General features: G+C 35.8%; 1 protein-coding gene across 3 annotated transcripts in view; it reads left to right on the top strand.

Moving 5' to 3' along the window:
• The window catches only part of LOC139688669 (ectonucleoside triphosphate diphosphohydrolase 8-like), a 90,950-nt gene that overhangs the window by 65,943 nt on the left and 7,095 nt on the right, over positions 1-17,912 (top strand). For 2 of the 3 annotated variants that reach the window (XM_071586237.1, XM_071586236.1), the window contains exons 4-11: positions 7,020-7,137; positions 7,294-7,447; positions 8,716-8,881; positions 9,643-9,900; positions 13,263-13,394; positions 16,537-16,695; positions 17,078-17,210; positions 17,286-17,404. In XM_071586237.1, coding sequence (XP_071442338.1) covers positions 7,020-7,137; positions 7,294-7,447; positions 8,716-8,881; positions 9,643-9,900; positions 13,263-13,394; positions 16,537-16,695; positions 17,078-17,210; positions 17,286-17,404 — 1,239 coding nt within the window. The remainder of the gene's footprint in view (positions 1-7,019; positions 7,138-7,293; positions 7,448-8,715; positions 8,882-9,642; positions 9,901-13,262; positions 13,395-16,536; positions 16,696-17,077; positions 17,211-17,285; positions 17,405-17,912) is intronic. The other variant, XM_071586238.1, reaches the window with a different exon arrangement.

Raw genomic sequence — 17,912 nt, 5'->3', positions numbered from 1 at the left:
TAAGCATGAAGTAAATGGAATTTTATGCGCTGCAGGAAAAATTGGAATGACTATTTTATCTGACCCAGGGCTACAGTTGAATTATAGGATTTACATTTTGGAAAGGAGGCTTCCAATTTTTCCTTTTTTCCGTTGTGAAGGTCGCGTGCACCTTTTTTCGGATTTAATCGGATTCCGCTACTCGCCATTTGTCATTGCTATTTTTAGTTCTCACCCCTTTTATCCGTGCTCCCACAAGCACCGTCGACTGTTGAACTGACAGAACTTTGTGGTGTACGCGCTGAGGACACTAATTACTCCTTTTTAGTCTCTTTCACTTTTCTTAGAATCATGTGTTACGTTCATCAACCGAAACGTGCGTTTGTAATGTTGTCTCTTTCATCGTTCTCAATGTTAGTAAAGCACATCCATGGGATATCGTCTTCTGTCACGGGGATCTTCAATCCGCCATAGTGTCCTGTCTTTCATACTGTATGATATCCACCGTTAATTGGGAACATTTATTTAAAAGCTAATTATGTCGAAGCTAATTATATCTTAACCGATTCAAAGTATTGCATTTTAAATCGTGTTGTTCCTTTATTACGTGAGAGTTTCTCACATTCCGTTCTACGCTTTATGTACGAGAGAGCGATACATTCTCAATTGTCTGGCCTTTCACACAAATAAAACTCGCACGCATTCCGAATTTTCGGTGGTCAAACGACCAAAGGTATTTTGATCACCGAAAATTCGGAATAAGTGCGAGTTTTATTTGTGTGTGTATCTCTGTGTTTTTGTTCGCTAGGGCTATCTCGCTTCTTCGTTTTAATTATATACACATATATATATATATATATATATATATATATATATATATATATATATATATATATATATATATATATCGATATTACCTTTTGGGAAGAATTGCTCAAGCCACTGTCTACAAAGATGTTATCCAGGAGCATTGAAAGTATCAAAGTTCCGAAGCTTACAGGGTTCTGAAAATGGACTTTGTAATAATTAAGCCTTTTTATTGCCAATCACTGAGTCATTTAAATCGAGAGAAAATATCCTAAGGTCACATGCTGCATAGGAAATCTTTTGAAGCTTTAACTCTGTTTTAGACTCTGGCTTCTTTGAGTCTCAGCTTAACTGAGTTTTAGACTCCCTGAGTTTTTAACTCGTTCTCTAAGTTTTAAACTTAAGCTTCACGATGATGCTCCATTGTCAAATTTAAAAGATCACGTATTTTTTGATAGACTTAAGTGAGTGAAGCAGCTTAGTTAATGGGACTTGAAATATGAACTCCATTTCTGATCGACTCAGTTTGGCCAAACTTTCATATTTAATTTGGAATTAGATTCTTCTGAAATCGGGCGAACATTTAAATGACCGGTATGCGGTATCTTATCCCAATTATAGATAGTGAATAAACACATCTACCTTTGTCATTCGATACTCCTATTTGTCTTATCAATGCGTTTTAGTGTAATTATTGCTAAATTCAATTGCTATTCATAATTCGAACGGTCTGTATTTTTGAGGATTGTTTGATCAGTCTTAGAACGAGAGGAACTCGGGAGAGTTAGTCTGCTACTTTCATGGAATTGCTTTTGTTTCCAACTCTTTCAAGGATGTACGGAGAACTTATTTTTCCTTCCCTCCGTACACCACGCATTTGCGCTAACGACTGAGGGAGGTCAGGCCTTTTGCAAATCCCTCCGTCACACCCCTCACTCAAATTAACATGTTCGATAATGGGCTGGTCGTGACATTTCCAGGAAACAGTAATGACCTCATCGATATTGGAAATCAATGCTTCTGCATTATTCTGGCCATATGGGTTGCAGTTATCTGCTGTTCTGCACCTGTTTTTATGTATGTATGCTCTTGGGCTGAGATCCTTGACATTCGAAAGGGAAAGTTTTAAAATTATTTCTGTTTATTGCACAAATTGAGTTCTGTTGGTGACGTTTAAAATAAATAATGATAAAATGTCCGTCGTTTGAAAAAGGAAAACGCTTCCTATCAAACATTTTGCCGTTTTACAAATTGTTTTATTCATTATCATTCGAGTAGTATTTAATGCATTTATTGGAATTTCAATCCAGGAGGTAAATATATATTCATAATTAGTTTGGTGAAGTTAATGGCATCTGATTCAACTCCTCTTGAATTCAGTGGCTTTAGCAGTAGTAAAGTAGATTTAATCGATACGTTCAGGTATTGTGTGCGAAGAGAATGCTAACAAATGCTCACTACATGTTTGAACTTTGAATTATAAAAATGAAAAAAAAAATACAATTGAGAAACATACGAAAAATGCGCCCTACATGTACCCTATTTCCAGTCAGCCATTGAATGTAAATAGTCTCGGTGGTAATTGGCGGTGAATCTACCGACAAATTTCAAATAATTTTGACGCAGACGGGTTAATATAAAATTACATTACAGCATATAAGAAATTTTCAATTTAACGACAATCCTGTCGATGAATAATTGTTATCAACGTATTGTTTAAAAGTTGCAATTATGGAATGTTGGAACTGATCTCACATTATCTTGGATAACCTTTCGTTGAAAATACGTGAAATTCATGGCAATGTACGAGTGGGCGATTAATTTTTAAGGTCGGAGGTTCTCTTTGTTTTCCTGCGAAGACTAACATTGATTTTTAAAATGTTTGGGAAAAATAACCTCGTTTGTTGTTGCACAGCCAGAGTAGCTGCATTTATATGGAGAATCAATATTGATTTTGAAATATGTGAGGTGGAGGAATGTGGTTATTGAATTAAAATTAATTTTTAAACACTTGTACACTCAATTTTGAGAATCTAGATGAAAAAGTTAGCACTGGTTCTCTCCACATGATTGTCCAGCAGCAGGGTGCAATCGTATTCTTCTCTTTACTTTTGTGTGAGACTTCTGATTTTTAATTCGTTTAAAAAAATAATGTCCCATATAGCCAAAGGAATGCATTTCGACGTACCGTTCCGGATGCCAGAATGAAATATATTTGTATACATTGTCAGAACATACATCGTTCCATTTTATTGGGTGCCAATCAACGTAGTACAGCATGCAACATTCATTAATATAACTTTCACTTTGGGAGAGTTAGAATGACCAATGTCGAATTCCCGAGAAATACTGCTCTCCAGTCGGCAAATACGAGTATTGTGTGTGTACCGTAGAAAAATTAAGAAATGTTAACTTGAAAATCACGTAAATTGTTATACATTCGTAATGGTTGTCGACAAGTGGAATTCAAGGTGAAAAGCATTTATTTACCCCCGACCCCAAAATTTCTCGCACATAATTTCATAACTCTCATAAAATAACCTTAATATCTAATAGGCGAGGGTACTTAATTTGTAATAAAAGACTCCAGTATTGCATTAATTCACGTTTTTTACAATTAATGTTTTTCTGTCTAATATCTGTGTTGAAATACGGCAATTAGGCTACAATATAACTTGCCAAACTACCGCAATGCTCTTCTCTTTCTTGCATTCGGCTATGCTTGATACCTGCGCACTCATAAAGCTATTAATTTCTGATTAACACGTAAATAAATAATGAGGGCTGTTTCATTATCGTCATCACTTGAACGAAGCCCGAATCCGTCAATTTTATTGAGAGTTTACAACGATTATTTTTCCATTGTTGCAATTATTCCTGCATAGCATCGTATGAAATATTCTCATGGATTCGAACCATGTCCTAATATCTAGGAGTATTCATTGCCACCCAAACATCATTCGTTCTTCCTTATTGCTAATAGTAAGTATTGGAAGCAAGGCTTATTTGGAAAGATTCACTGTTTTGTCCAGTTTGGTATTTATTGTGGATGTGTAAATAAAATGACAGATGACGTGCAATGATTAAGATTACACCGAGTAGCGGAATGGATTTGAAACGCTCTTCGATGGACTTTAATCGATTGGCGTTGTGATAGTGTCGTGTAAACAAACATTATAACGGAAAGACTTAGTCGCCGTTGATTCAACTGTTTCCGAACACTAGTGATTTTATCAGGAATCATGCCAGCGCACAGTACAATATTAACGTCTTGTCGCTCAAGTGTCGTCTGATTGGATGCCTTGAGAATCTGAAGATTCTTGTTTACTTGTATATTCGTTCTTTTCTGCTCTTGATCTTCTAAAATAATTTTCCTTGACTCGGCGATTAAGTAAGAGAAAACCTTATGTTAACTCTGTTATTGTTTAGATTCACCGGAACAATCGGAATTTTGAAGAAAGTAGCAAAAGGTATATTCAAGCGTATCCCGTTTGCCTTGAAGGTGTTTAATTAGTAAGAATACCTGGTGACATTTAATGAATTATGTAGCCACCATACTCGTACACTTTTACCACAGGTCCGGAAAGGACAGGATTTAGAGAATTAGTTTCCGGGATGTAGGTAGACCGACAGCAGGAAATGGCAAGCCCATTTTGAAACTCAAGTTTCGGTTCCTGTGTATTGTGTAATTCTAGTTTTGTTGTATTGCCGCTCATTGTTTTCTGATTTATGTCATAGAACATCGTTATGGATAATTTTAATTTCCGAATTTAAGCGGGTGCAAGTATTGTGTAAGTACTGGTAGGAATTTTTAACCGAACCGGTCATTTTAATGAATCAGACCATGGCAGAGATTTCCTTGGCACTTGCGGCGAAAATGATGTTGCGCTGATAGTTAATTTTCGTTTAATAAAGTAAGAAATATATGAGGACTTCGAGCATAATCCTGGTCTGTTAAACAGATCGATGGGTTGGCAAGGATAACATGAATCAGATCTTATTTTGTTTTATGCACGTAAGTCTCCACTCTTTAATCTACCAGCACACTTTGTGCCACCAGCTTCAAGATTACTGAATGGTGAGGATAACCGAAACATGCAGCAGGAACACAAATCCCTCTTTCTGTTCTTTGACTTTGCAATGATGACGGCGGAAGAGATTCCGACGGAGTTCCTCTCTAAAAGCATTCTCCGGGAAGGTCTTGGAACGTAAGGCATTTTGAAATTGATGCGTTTCATATCGTGGCTGTCCGAAAATAAATGTTGAATGAGCGAGTTTCATTCCGTGCCCGTATGAGACGTTTTATTGCTGTACGTGATAGCATATCCAGTAAAAACACTTTGGTCCGAAGAATGCTTTTCAATGGAGCGTTTCTTTGCATACTTGTCTCCAACTCATTCCTTTTTATTTACGCGAGCATTTCCTTTTGAGGTAAAAAAGAATTCGAAATACTTCCGGCAAATTATATTTGAAAGGGATGAGAACGCGGAGGGAAGAGGTCGCCATCACGCGATTGAGAATAGGGCACTGTACTCTCTTGACTCGCTATAACCTCTTTACTGAAGAGAAGACTCCACTTCTTTTTGAATATTTTGACTACCTTATGACCGGCAGGCATCTACCGACGGAATGCGTGGAATATCGGGTTGCGCGGTAGGCAAAACATTCAAGGAGACCTAATTTCTATGCTAGGCGATAACTCGGGTGTCCGAAGTCCGTGTAATTGATTTTTTTCTGTGGAATCTGGCATGAAACGCGTCTTGTAACACGTGAATGATGCATTTCTCAAATCGCCTCTTTGCTTTTATGTTATTTTAATGTTGATAATACATTTGATCGCGTTCAATTTCACACCTTTTACATAAAATTATTTGGTTGTGAAATGTAATAATGATCAAATGAATCAAGGAAATTGGTGCGATTTTGTGTATTTTGGAGACTTTTTCGCCTTTAATAATTAATAAAATTATACCCAGTCAAACCACTTCCTTATGTCTATAAGATCGAAAAAAGTAATTTTAATTGTGATTGTCCATTATTGTTTAGTTTTTTAATGAGCTTAAATTGAACTTAGTTTTGAAAACTTTTTGAACATGTCTGGCCTATTGTTTTGATGAGGTCTTTGATTTTGATAATGAATAGTTCTAACAAATATTTATTTTTTCTCAAAATATTGTTGTTATTTAAATTTGCCTAAAAGTATTGATGAATATAGAACTTAAGTATTCATAGACTAAATGTTAACTTAATATATGCTCATGAACAGGAGCCTATTTGTGTGCCCATTCTATTTAACTTTGATGCACTCTTCTAGTTCTATTCTTTTAAAATAAGGTGATCTTCATTGAATTGATGAATAAGGCGAGCTTCGTTGAGCTCATGGTATTTTCATGTTGGAAATCAGAAATTGCTTTGCAAGCAAACATTTCATACCTCATGGTGTATCTGTGTTCTGTAAATTTAAGTAAATAAATGTTTATTTCTGCTGATTACTTACCATACGTAGATTTTAGATAAGAAACCTGAAAAAAACTTTGAACTATTGCTACTGATACTTCCCTCTTAAATACACCCATTCCACTTGCAGTTTAATCATCCATAAGGTCCTTGCAGCTTGGGAAGGGTACCTAATGTATTATTCGCCATAAATGTATGATACTGTCTTTGTAAATGGCCTCATTTTTATGTCATTCCTTCATGCCATATGAGTGCCTGTTTTATTACTACTTCAAAAGTAGTATTGTATTGGTCTGTTGGGGTGTTTGTGATTTACTTTATTTACAATTATGATAAAATTTACCATGCCTCTTACATGAACTCATCACTTCTTAAATGTTTCTTTTGGTTGAGTTACTGATAATGTCACCTATTTAGATACAGGAAACTTGCAGGTGAAGGATCAAGTTGAGCTGTGTAGGAAATTGGTTTTAAGTTGGAGCATAATGATTAAAATTTGTTAGCCCTGCCTAAATTATTGCAACAACTATCTACATATTTACCCTTGGAAATTTCTGCATTTTAATGCATGTTAATTGATGTTAAAAGTTACTGTTGCGGCAGCTCCCACAGTTCTTTGAATTCATACTGTGAAGTTTTAATCTGGGAAATTAGTGGTATAAAAAGGAAAGGAACCAATCCACCTATGATATCATGCATGTCCCAGAAAACCCCTAGAATGTTGATTAAGGTAGTGTAATTTGTTTCTAATGCATATTTCTCTGTTCTATTTGCAGTATGGCCTTGTCTTTGATGCTGGATCATCACATACCAATATGTACTTGTACACATGGCAGGGCGACAAAGCAAATGGCACAGGAGTGGTACGTCAGTTGAGCCAATGCGTTGTTGAAGGTTTGTGTTTTTTTGGTTGACTGATGAATTTTTTGCATCTTCTTAATTTTATACAGATGGACAAATCAATTGATATGTTGTAAAAGGTATTAATTTCCATGTATGTCTTTGCTTGCATAAAAATGGTTGTAATCAATTGATTAACCTTTTTCTAAGGTGGTGGAATTGCTGCAGAATTCTGGAATTCACCAAAGGAAGTGCAGCCTTACCTTAAAAAGTGTTTGGACGAGGGGATATCAAACATTCCTGAGCATAGACAACATAGCAGTCCAGTATATTTAGCTGCAACAGCTGGAATGAGACTTTTGGGGTAAAAAAACCTGAAATTAATACTTGGATTGAGTTAGTCAAGCTGCTGCATAAATGGTTTCAAGCAAGGCTGTTTAACGAAACTGAACATTTTTTTGTAATGCTCCCAAGAAATTTTGGATTAAAAAAAAGAGGAACTAAAATGTCAAAATAAAAGTGGAACAAATTATTTTAGAAGAAAGTCCAGAGGAACAAAATCTTAACTATTCCAGATGGGGTTGATCATTCATGTTGTTTCATTCTGGCTTTTCCCATTTTGTTCCATTGTTTGCTGTACCAATTTCTGAGGGAGATGAGTGGTTACAAAAATGAACCCATCAGCATGGACTAGTCAGTAGCTTTTTCAGTTGCAACGAACTAAGCTCTTTTTTCAGACCTTATCGTGGGATGATTCCACTACAGTGTAAAATGCATTCGTTTTCAGTTCTCATATGAGGTTATCATGAGCTCTAAAATGAACACCAAATAGTAAATTGGAACATCCCTGAATGGTTCATTGGTGGGAGTGCTCTACATATTTATTCCATTTCAAACAACACATGTACCTCAGCTGATTCAAACGACTGCCTATTGCAAACTACTGGATGGAATGTCTTGCAATTTCACCTAGCATCTACTCACAGCTGTGCCCATATTAGAGAAAAAAATTATGTGGATAATGATTTCATCCATTGGTGAGGATTTTTCAGACCGCCCTCATATATCTAGAAAATGGTAGGATCTGAAGATTTGAAGCATTATATGACATGCTCCTAATTTGATCTCATGGCTATGTTAGTTCCATAGTTCGTTTGCATGTTGGTTAAAGTGCTCAAATGAATAGTATGAAACAGCAGAGAGGCTCTCTGTTGAATGAAAATCAAATCCATCAAATTTTATGTAGCGAGCTAACACAAATTCCCACTAGACATGAATATTCTCTTCTTGAATGCTTTCATTCGAGGAATAATTTTGAAGGTTAATTTTCTTCTTGATACTGATTGTCATATAATTAGTAAAGCCCATATTTTGAGGTTTTAGCAGTAATTTTGTGGGATAGTGTTGGTATTGTCACTGTAAAATAACGTGTCCCTTAAAATAATAACACCTTTAGTTGAATGCAGCAGGAATTAGAGGTGTTGCCATCTGTCGGAACCAATTTTATCTCAAAGGTCTTCTGTCAGACTCATTTAAACTGGAAAGCAATTTTTATCATGGTAATTTTCGTTTTAAATATCAGGTTAACTACCAATTGAATAGTGCAAGTTTTCACTTATCCCATGATTTCAGCGCTGTAGATCCAGAAGCTGAGAATGAGATCTTGGGGAATGCTTCCTTGCTGTTTAAGGAATCGCCACTGAAATTTGGACAAAGAGGAGCACGCACCATTTGTGGAGAAGAAGAGGCTCTTTATGGATGGATCACTGTAAATTATCTCTCAGACACCCTAACCCAGGTAAAACAAGTGGAAGTTTTTTTCTGAAAATTTTGGAAGTGACCATCTGGGTGTAAGTTACTCCATTAGAATTGATGTCTTCCTAATTCTTTGTACAATATGTCACATTTGCATAACTCTGTAATTCATGTTTGTATTAAAAAGATGATTTCTCTAATAACTGCAGAAACACTGAATTTGGTTGAAAAGAGACCTAAAGATATTAATTAATTAAGCAAACTTTTTAGATAATTATTTTCTATTTGAAGGATAGAATAAGATTTGCTCACAATCACCAAACATTTCTGTGACTTCAGGTATTGATTCACATCTAATTTATCAACCTAAATACTATATAGTGTATATTTTATCTTCTTTACATCATGTAGATTGTGTTCATTCTGTTTTAACCAATCAAATTAAATTGAAACCTAATTACTTGTAGTAAATTTTGTGAAATCTTGACTTCTGAGGTGTTACTTGGAAGTTGTAGTTGAATTATTCTTGAGAAATATCATGGCTTCCTTGAATGCTACATGTTGATATGTGCTTCAATATCTCTTAACATGATTGATTTTATGGTGTTACAATGAAATGGCTACTTCATACTCCCCTGTGACCATTTCAACTTAATGGATGTGATTGAATCTTGTTTCATTAAAAATCGTATTTACTATGTGATACTATATGATGATGCACTCCTGCCTGAGAAGTACTCAACAGATGCTCTGAGTTGAACTTAGACCCTTGATTTTTATTATGGCATTGCTTCTATGTTACAGGCTAGGAGATTATTATTTAGAGCAAAGAGAGAGACACTCCCTATTACAACAATTGGAGCATTAGATATGGGTGGAGCTTCTACACAAATAACCTTTGAGGTTCCTCCACCAGATCCTTTACCATCCAACATGTCTGACTGTGGTGATGATATCAAAACTTTGAAATTATTTGGAAAAAACTATTATCTTTATTCTAAGAGTTTCTTGTGTTTTGGGGTGCAGGAATTCAAGAAAATGTATTATATGCTACTTTTAAAGGTAAGTTCTGATTTATCACTTAGTAATAGCGTTTTTATTTTATGTAAATAAATAGTTAGCAATATTTAGTGTACAAGTTTAGGTATAATTCTCACTTTATTTTTATTCTGCATTACACTCAACTAAAGAAGCTTTTACGTTAAAAGTGGGATACATTTCAACGAGAGTTCACCTGAATTTTTAATGATTTTGAAAAATGGAAAGTTCTACTAATATGGGCACATAAGAAGGTTATGATAAATATCAAGGTTTTGGAGCATAGACTAGAGTAGGCGGAACAGTTGGTTTGATTGGTTGGTTGGTTGGTTTCGGGGAATATAAAACAAAAAGGAAAATAAGGCTTGCCTAAATTGCTCAGAAACGACAGAGAACTTCATCAGCATAACAGCACCAAATAGCTTACTGCCCTCGACAAACAGTATTATCTTGGAGGACTCGTATTTTGTGAAAAAAATAAGGAGGATGAGGAAAAATAAGTCAGTGGGTCCGGATAATATCTCAATTGACATTTTAAAACTGGGTGACACCGCAATAGCTTTGTACCTGAGTCATCTATTCAAAGTAACTTTAAATAATGATGCCTTGCCCAATGATTGGAAAAAAGCAAACATTACACCAATTTTCAAGAAAGGGGATAAAACAATAGCCAACAATTTTAGACCGGTAAGCATAACCTCAGTTGTTTGCAAAATAATGGAAAAAAGAATCGCTGACTACATTCGGGAATGGTGGGCAAGAGATAGATGGCTATTTAAACACCAACATGGGTTTAGAACGGGATACTCGTGTGAAACGCAGCTTTTGGGATTAAGTCAATACATTGGCGACGCCATAGACGAAGGAAAGGAAGTGGATGCAGTAATTGTTGATTTTTCGGCTGCTTTTGAATGAGTGCCTCACGATAAATTATTGTTGAAGTTGGATTCGTTACCATTGGACTTGAGGGTAAAACAATGGATAAAAAATTTTCTCAGAGACAGAACTCAAAAAGTAAAATTAGGGGATACATTTTCAAATGAGGTGAGCGTTTTAGCAGGAGTTCCATAAGGCAGTGTTCTAGGGCCATTACTCTTCCTAATTTACGTAAATGATCTACCAAACAATTTACATTCCCAAATAAGACTCTTTGCTGATGACTGCATTATATACAGATGGATAGAGCATGTAAATGACCACGTAATATTACAAAATGACATCGATCGCCTTGGTGACTGGGTTACAAATAATAATATGGGCATTAATATAAGTAAAAGTAAGCATATAAAATTTTCAAATAAAAAGAATGCAGAAAAGGAAATTTACACCCTCTTTGGAGAAAGAATCCCATGTACTAGTCAATGCAAATATTTAGGCATTTATTTAACTAGGGATCTTGGGTGGGGAGTCCAAGTAGATAATTTGACACGGAAGGCATTTAAAGTATTGCATTGGGTGATGAGAAATTTAAAAGGAAGTGGCGCAGCCACAAAAGAAAAAGCATATAAGGCACTGGTTATCCCTATCCTAGAATACTCCTCCATAGTATGGGATCCATATGAGGTGGGACATATTAAAAAGATAGAAAAAGTTCAAAGAAAGGCAGCAAGATATGTACTCGGATGTTAGATATACTGAAATGGGAGAGTTTGTAAAATAGAAGAAAAAGGAGTAGGCTAGGCGCGATGTATAGAATTGTTAAAAAGGACGAAGCGTGGGAAGATTTATGGCAAGGGATAGAAAAGCCTAACTTTAAGGGAAAAAACGACCATAGCTTCAAAATAAAAATAAGGACTCAAAAAAAATAATAAGAAAAATTACTCTTTTTTAAATAGAACTATAATTGATTAGAACCAGCTGCCTGGAGGCTTGTTTGAGCCCTTTCCATCTAATTTTAGAAGTTTTAAGTTGAAATGTAAAGCAGCCACTGGGTAATAAACTTCATTGTAGTTATGAAAATATTGTTTGTATGTGATGTGGACGGCATTTTGTATGTGGTGTGGAAGTTTGTTTGTATGTGATGTGGAAGTGTCATTATGTAAAAATATTTTGTCTTATCTGTTTTTATGTGTTCGTATGTAATTTTTGTTGTTAGAGTTATCTTTGACCTAACCTGACCGTTGCCACCAGGAAATTTGCCTAATTGCAACGTAATTGTGTAAATAAATAAATAAATAAATTAGAAAGTGTTTTTGGAGAAGTTTTGTGGAGTTGTAAAAACATTTAAAGAAGAATTGAGTGAGATAAAAAAGTTCTTATGAAAAGAAGGGAGCTGATAGCAGGGTGTTAAGATGTAAAGAAAAGAAGTAAAAATTTTACTAAGGAGCATTGTATTTTATAGCTTGGAAACATGATCTATGAGGCAAGGGTATATGGGTATTGAAATGATCATAAAGAAAAACAGAGAGATAGACATATTAGGGGAAGAGAATTTGTTGGGATAAATTCAGAGGAGGCAGGAAAAGTGGGTGCAAGGCATACTCATTGGCAATAGAATGTGGAAGACGGAGATTGTGAGGAGTAAATGTTAATTCAACAATTTCAGAGTGTAAAAATCATTTGCCTTGACCGGGATTCAAACCCGGATCCCTCAATGTCCAGTCAAGTGCTTTAGCCAGTTAAGCTATCATGGCTTCCTCTTAAACTCTGAAATTTTTTGGGGGCTTAAGAAAAAAATTAACGAACTGGCTTCCCACCCAGAGGGCCCGGGTTCAAATCCCGGCGGCGCCAGACATTTTTCATTAGTATTCCGATCCCGACTTGAGGTGCTTTGTGGAGGGCACTTTGTGTGAGTACGCCGTCCATCGGATGGGACCCCTTGGTGCCTTTTGATATGAGTAGGCTAATGCCAACGCTGGGTTTCTCTCCACCCTTCATCCTTACCTATCCATCCCTAATGCCACAAATGACCTCAGCTGTTGATCGCCTCCCCTAAAACTATTACTACTTATTACAATATAGGTTTTTTTCTCTAATTTGTTTAATCAACAACTTAATAACATTTATTTCCTTTCAATAATTATAAATCAGTCATAGCTGTGCTATTTATAATGAAGGCATGTATAAATAGCTTGAGTGGCAACATTATTGGGGGATTGTAATTTGAATCTCTTTAATAAAACAATCATGTAATTCAACGGTAGCATATATTAAATAATTGTATTCTACCATACAATTACAATGTAACGGGAATTGTGTTCAGAAATTCTATTATATTTGTGTCGGAATATTAAATTAATATGGAAGATTCATTCACATGGGAATTGTCCTCTTCATATATAAAATTAGCCTCTTCATGTATAAACTGCTTTTCCAAATTGGATAATTTTCCTAATGTACAATTAGTGCTAATGTTTTTTTTTTCTTTTGTCATCATTAACATAAAGGATATTCCAGAGGTTAGCATAGATTCTGCTGTCCCAAATGTACACAGTCCCTGTGACAATGCAGAATATTTATACACTCAACCCTTGAAAAATCTCCGTACCTATTGCAGCAACACATCTCTCCCAGGAAAGGTATTCTTTTTGTAGTGTATTTAATATATGAAAATAAAATGTATCCGTTGTTTGAATTTGTTTTGTGAACATAAATTTTTGATTTTACATGAATTTATTTTATGTGCACCATTAAATTTGAAGCATATTTTTATAAAAGAATAAATGTCGTAATGATTGTAATAATACTACCTTGATCAAAAAGTGACCTTGTGGCCCCTTGTGACTTTTCCGTGTTCCTTTAACTTTTAACCCTACTCAAAAGAAAAAGATATGCCACTATTCCAGAGATAGAGAAAAATTTGAAGGAGGTGCTTATGTGCATTCCAGGACTGTTTTAAAGAGTAGAAACACCACTGGAATAAGTGCATACATTGGTGCGGAGGCTACTTTGAAGGGGGCCCTGACCAATAATTTGTCAGTGAAGTATTTTTTAATGAAAAAGTTTGGGAAATTTTTGACCAGACCTCATATAAATAAGTATACTACCTTGATCAAAAAGTTCCCGGAATAACCACCGTGTGGCACTCCCATCGTTCCGATTTGAGTTCTGTTTTTTTGTTAAATTGGTACATCTGTTGTTGATATTCCCTTTAAATCTTAGTGTCATAACTTGACATTTGCAAAAGTTACGGTCGGTTTTCGGTATGTCCATCAGTGCTTCCTGCGATTTTTCCATTACTTCCTCTCGGCTGCTAAAACGCGTTCCCCGTAATGGTTTTTTAACTCGATTGAACAGAAAGAAGTCACAGGGAGCCAAATCAGGTGAATTCGGTGGCTGTTGGATGGTATTTGTTGCATGTTTCGTCAAAAAATTACGAATAATGATAGCACTGTGCGACGGTGCGTTATCATGGTGCAAAATCCACGAGTTTTCTGCCCACATTTCTGGTCTCTTTCGGCGAATTGCTTCACGCAAACGTCTCATAACGCCCAAATAATACTCTTTGTTTACTGTCTGGCCTTCTGGTAAAAATTCATGATGCACTACACCGTTGTAATCCATGAAAACCGTCAGCATTGCCTTCTTTTTTGACTGAAAACGACGTGGTTTTTTGGTCTCGGCTCATTTGGTGAACGCCATTCACTTGCCTGATGTCTGGATTGCGTGTCGTACTCATAAACCCACGTCTCGTCTCCAGTAATGATCCTTTTGATGAATGTGGGATCGGATTCAGCCTCGGAAATCATGTCTTTTGCGACGTCAACACGGTCTCTTTTTTGCATGAAATTGAGGTCTTTTGGCACCAACTTTGCTGCTACACGACGGAAACCCAAATCATTAACCACAATGTCTTGGGCGGATCCATAGGCAATGTTCAAGTCCTCCGCTATTTCTCTGATGGTTAATTTGCGGTTATTGACCAACATTTCTTTTACTTTATCAATTTTTTCACCGACTTTCGATGTCGATGGTCTGCCACTGCGTTCATCATCTTCGATTGACTCACGACCACTTCTGAACCGCTCGTGCCACTGGTAAACGACCGTTTTTTTTAGAGAATCGTTGCCGAAACACTTTTCCAACATTTCCAACGTCCGTGCGCCACTAAATCCGTTTTTTACGCAAAATTTAATACAAGTTCGTTGTTGCAAATTTAAATCCATTTCTGAAATTGTAAAAAATCGCCAACACACACAGAGATAGATGTACTCTTGGCTACGTAACTTTTGCAAATGTCAAGTTATGACACTAAGATTTAAAGGGAATATCAACAACAGATGTACCAATTTAAAAAAAAAACAGAACTCAAATCGGAACGATGGGAGTGCCACACGGTGGTTATTCCGGGAACTTTTTGATCAAGGTAGTATACTTATTTATATGAGGTCTGGTCAAAAATTTCCCAAACTTTTTCATTAAAAAATACTTCACTGACAAATTATTGGTCAGGGCCCCCTTCAAAGTAGCCTCCGCACCAATGTATGCACTTATTCCAGTGGTGTTTCTACTCTTTAAAACAGTCCTGGAATGCACATAAGCACCTCCTTCAAATTTTTCTCTATCTCTGGAATAGTGGCATATCTTTTTCTTTTGAGTAGGGTTAAAAGTTAAAGGAACACGGAAAAGTCACAAGGGGCCAGGTCTGGTGAGTAGGTTGGGTGGGGAAGTACAGTGGTCTTGTTTTTGGCTAAAAAATCATGAGTTCTTAGAGACGAATGAGGCGGCACGGTGTTGTGGGTAAAAAACCACTTGCCATTCCTCCAAATTTTGGGCTATTTTCACCTGATTCTATTTCTTAGGCATTTCATAACCCTAAGGTAGTATTTCATGTTGATAGTCTGACCTTAATATAGGAATTCTTAGACAACATCACCTTGACATTCGAGCAAACTTGTTGAGCTTTTTTGGGGGCAGAGGGATGTTTCACTAATCCATTGTGAAGATTTTTGTGTTGATGTCAAATCCATTAACCAATGACTTATCACCAGTTATGATCCTGTTCAAACATCCTCTTTACTTGATCAAACAGTTTCTGACAGACTTAAACTCAATATTGTTTCTGGTATGCTGCCATCAGGCAAGGCATGTGACGACTCGATGCGTCCTTAATTTTTCAGTAAGGATTTCATAGCACAAACCAATGGAAATGCCATGCTCTTCTACTTGTTCCCTGACAATCAAATGTTGATTTGCATGTACAAAATTGTTCAATTTCTCAACGTGGGGGTCAAAAGTCGATGCTGATGGTCTTCCAGACTGCTTGTCGTCTTTCACTAATTGCCACTTCTTTTTGAACCAGGTTAACCACTCGTAACAGGTGGTTTATTTCATAGCATCCTCACTGTAAGCCTTGGTAATCAATTCAAAAGCTTCCATGAAGGATTTCCAGAATTTCACGGAACTATGCTGCTCCTTCAAAGAGCTAATTTTGGCAGATCAAATTTTTTGCCCTACTGAATGAATACCCCTTCACATAGATGGCTGTGACAAATCAACAAAACAAGATATCAACAAAGGGGTTTAAGGTGGATATTTGGGAAGTTTCCATAGACAAACTGCCTCCAAGCAGATAAAAAAATAACCAACTGGAAGCATGCTATTCAAAAAGTTTGAGAACTTTTTAACAGGCCATGTTTCAATAAAGTATCAATGTACTTATTACTGAAATTAAAAAAAAAATTCTGGCAATTATGTGCTAATATTTTTGTTTGCTTTTAGCTTGAAGACAAGGTTATCACGTATCAGGGCACAGGAAATTTTTCTGAATGCCAAGCTAAAATTGAGTTCCTACTTGATGAGACCAACTGCAAAAAAACGTTCAGTTCTGGTAGTTGTCTTACGCAGATACGCCAACGTGATTATACTGCTGCATTTTCTGTGAGTTCCTACATGACTGTTGCATGATAAAGTATATATATGAAATAATCAAGAAATAACGTGTGAGTGACCTTTTTATGTGTTGGTATATTGTTTGTTACTGTCCAAGTTTGTTATTCAACACTTCCCCAGTATGAATATATTTTTAATTCCCATTAATTTGATTCTATAAAGACAACTTTCCTTTTTTGTTGTTCTCAAGATTAATTATAGAGTACTTGCCTGTATAATTTATCATTGTAAAGAAGAGGGACTTGATGATAGGTCATTAAAATCTTGCTCTTGTGATTATAATTCAGTCTATCATACCAGAACTTTGAAAGCATTGTAAAAGCCTTTTAAAAAAAATATTTTTGTCTTAATTAATGTGTTTTCTTTATAGGCTTTCTCTTCATTTGGATATATATCGCATGGTTTAAATATCAATTCATCTTTGGGTGAATTTAGCTTTTACAATGCCTCTAAAGGAGTATGTGAGACTTCCTGGAGTCAAATGGGTGAAAATACCTACCCAGGCAAGTTTATAAAAATTGATTTTTCGATATAGTTTAGTTTGATAACTTTTTAAAGGGTATTATGTTTGATTTCAGGTATTCTTCCTAAATTCAAAAGCAGTTTGTGTTTTCAGTCTCTCTATCAGTACATTCTCTTGAAAGAGCACTATAAGTTGAAAGAAGAGGAATGGAAGAAATTGAACTTTTCACAAACAGTAAGTAATAACTTATGTTAATGCAAAATAATTTTGGAATTCTCTGCAGGAAGAGAATTCGGGATTTTTGCGGGACCACAATCCAACAGTGGCATGTAAAAAATGGTTCATATATTAGAGTTCACCTTGCTGAATTTATGTGTAACATCTATATTCTAGCCTTGGCTTGCCATTAAAATGTAAACTGAATGTTTTTTACCACCTGGCAAATTGCCAACTTTCCTAAAATAGTAGTAATGGTAATATTCTCCCAAATTCAGATAGTATTTTGTGAGAAAATTAGAAATTTTTTTTGTGCTTATTATGATGACTATACCTCTTGAAACCATTCAATTGATCTGATCTTTCTTGCATACTGTATTCCATAGCATTTTCTGTACATGTTAAGAAAAGTTCTACTCGCCGATAATCCACTTTTGATAGTTTTGACACTTTATCCTATCCCACGTGTTTCGAGCCATGTACATGGTGTGCATGCTTTGATGTGAAAGTATTTTTTACATGATAT

The sequence above is a fragment of the Hetaerina americana genome, unplaced genomic scaffold (assembly GCF_022747635.1).
Source record: "Hetaerina americana unplaced genomic scaffold, ioHetAmer1.1.p SCAF_213, whole genome shotgun sequence".
Lineage (NCBI taxonomy): Eukaryota > Metazoa > Arthropoda > Insecta > Odonata > Calopterygidae > Hetaerina > Hetaerina americana.
The sequence above is the reverse complement of the archived record's forward strand: the minus strand, read 5'-3'. Positions and strand labels throughout refer to the sequence as shown.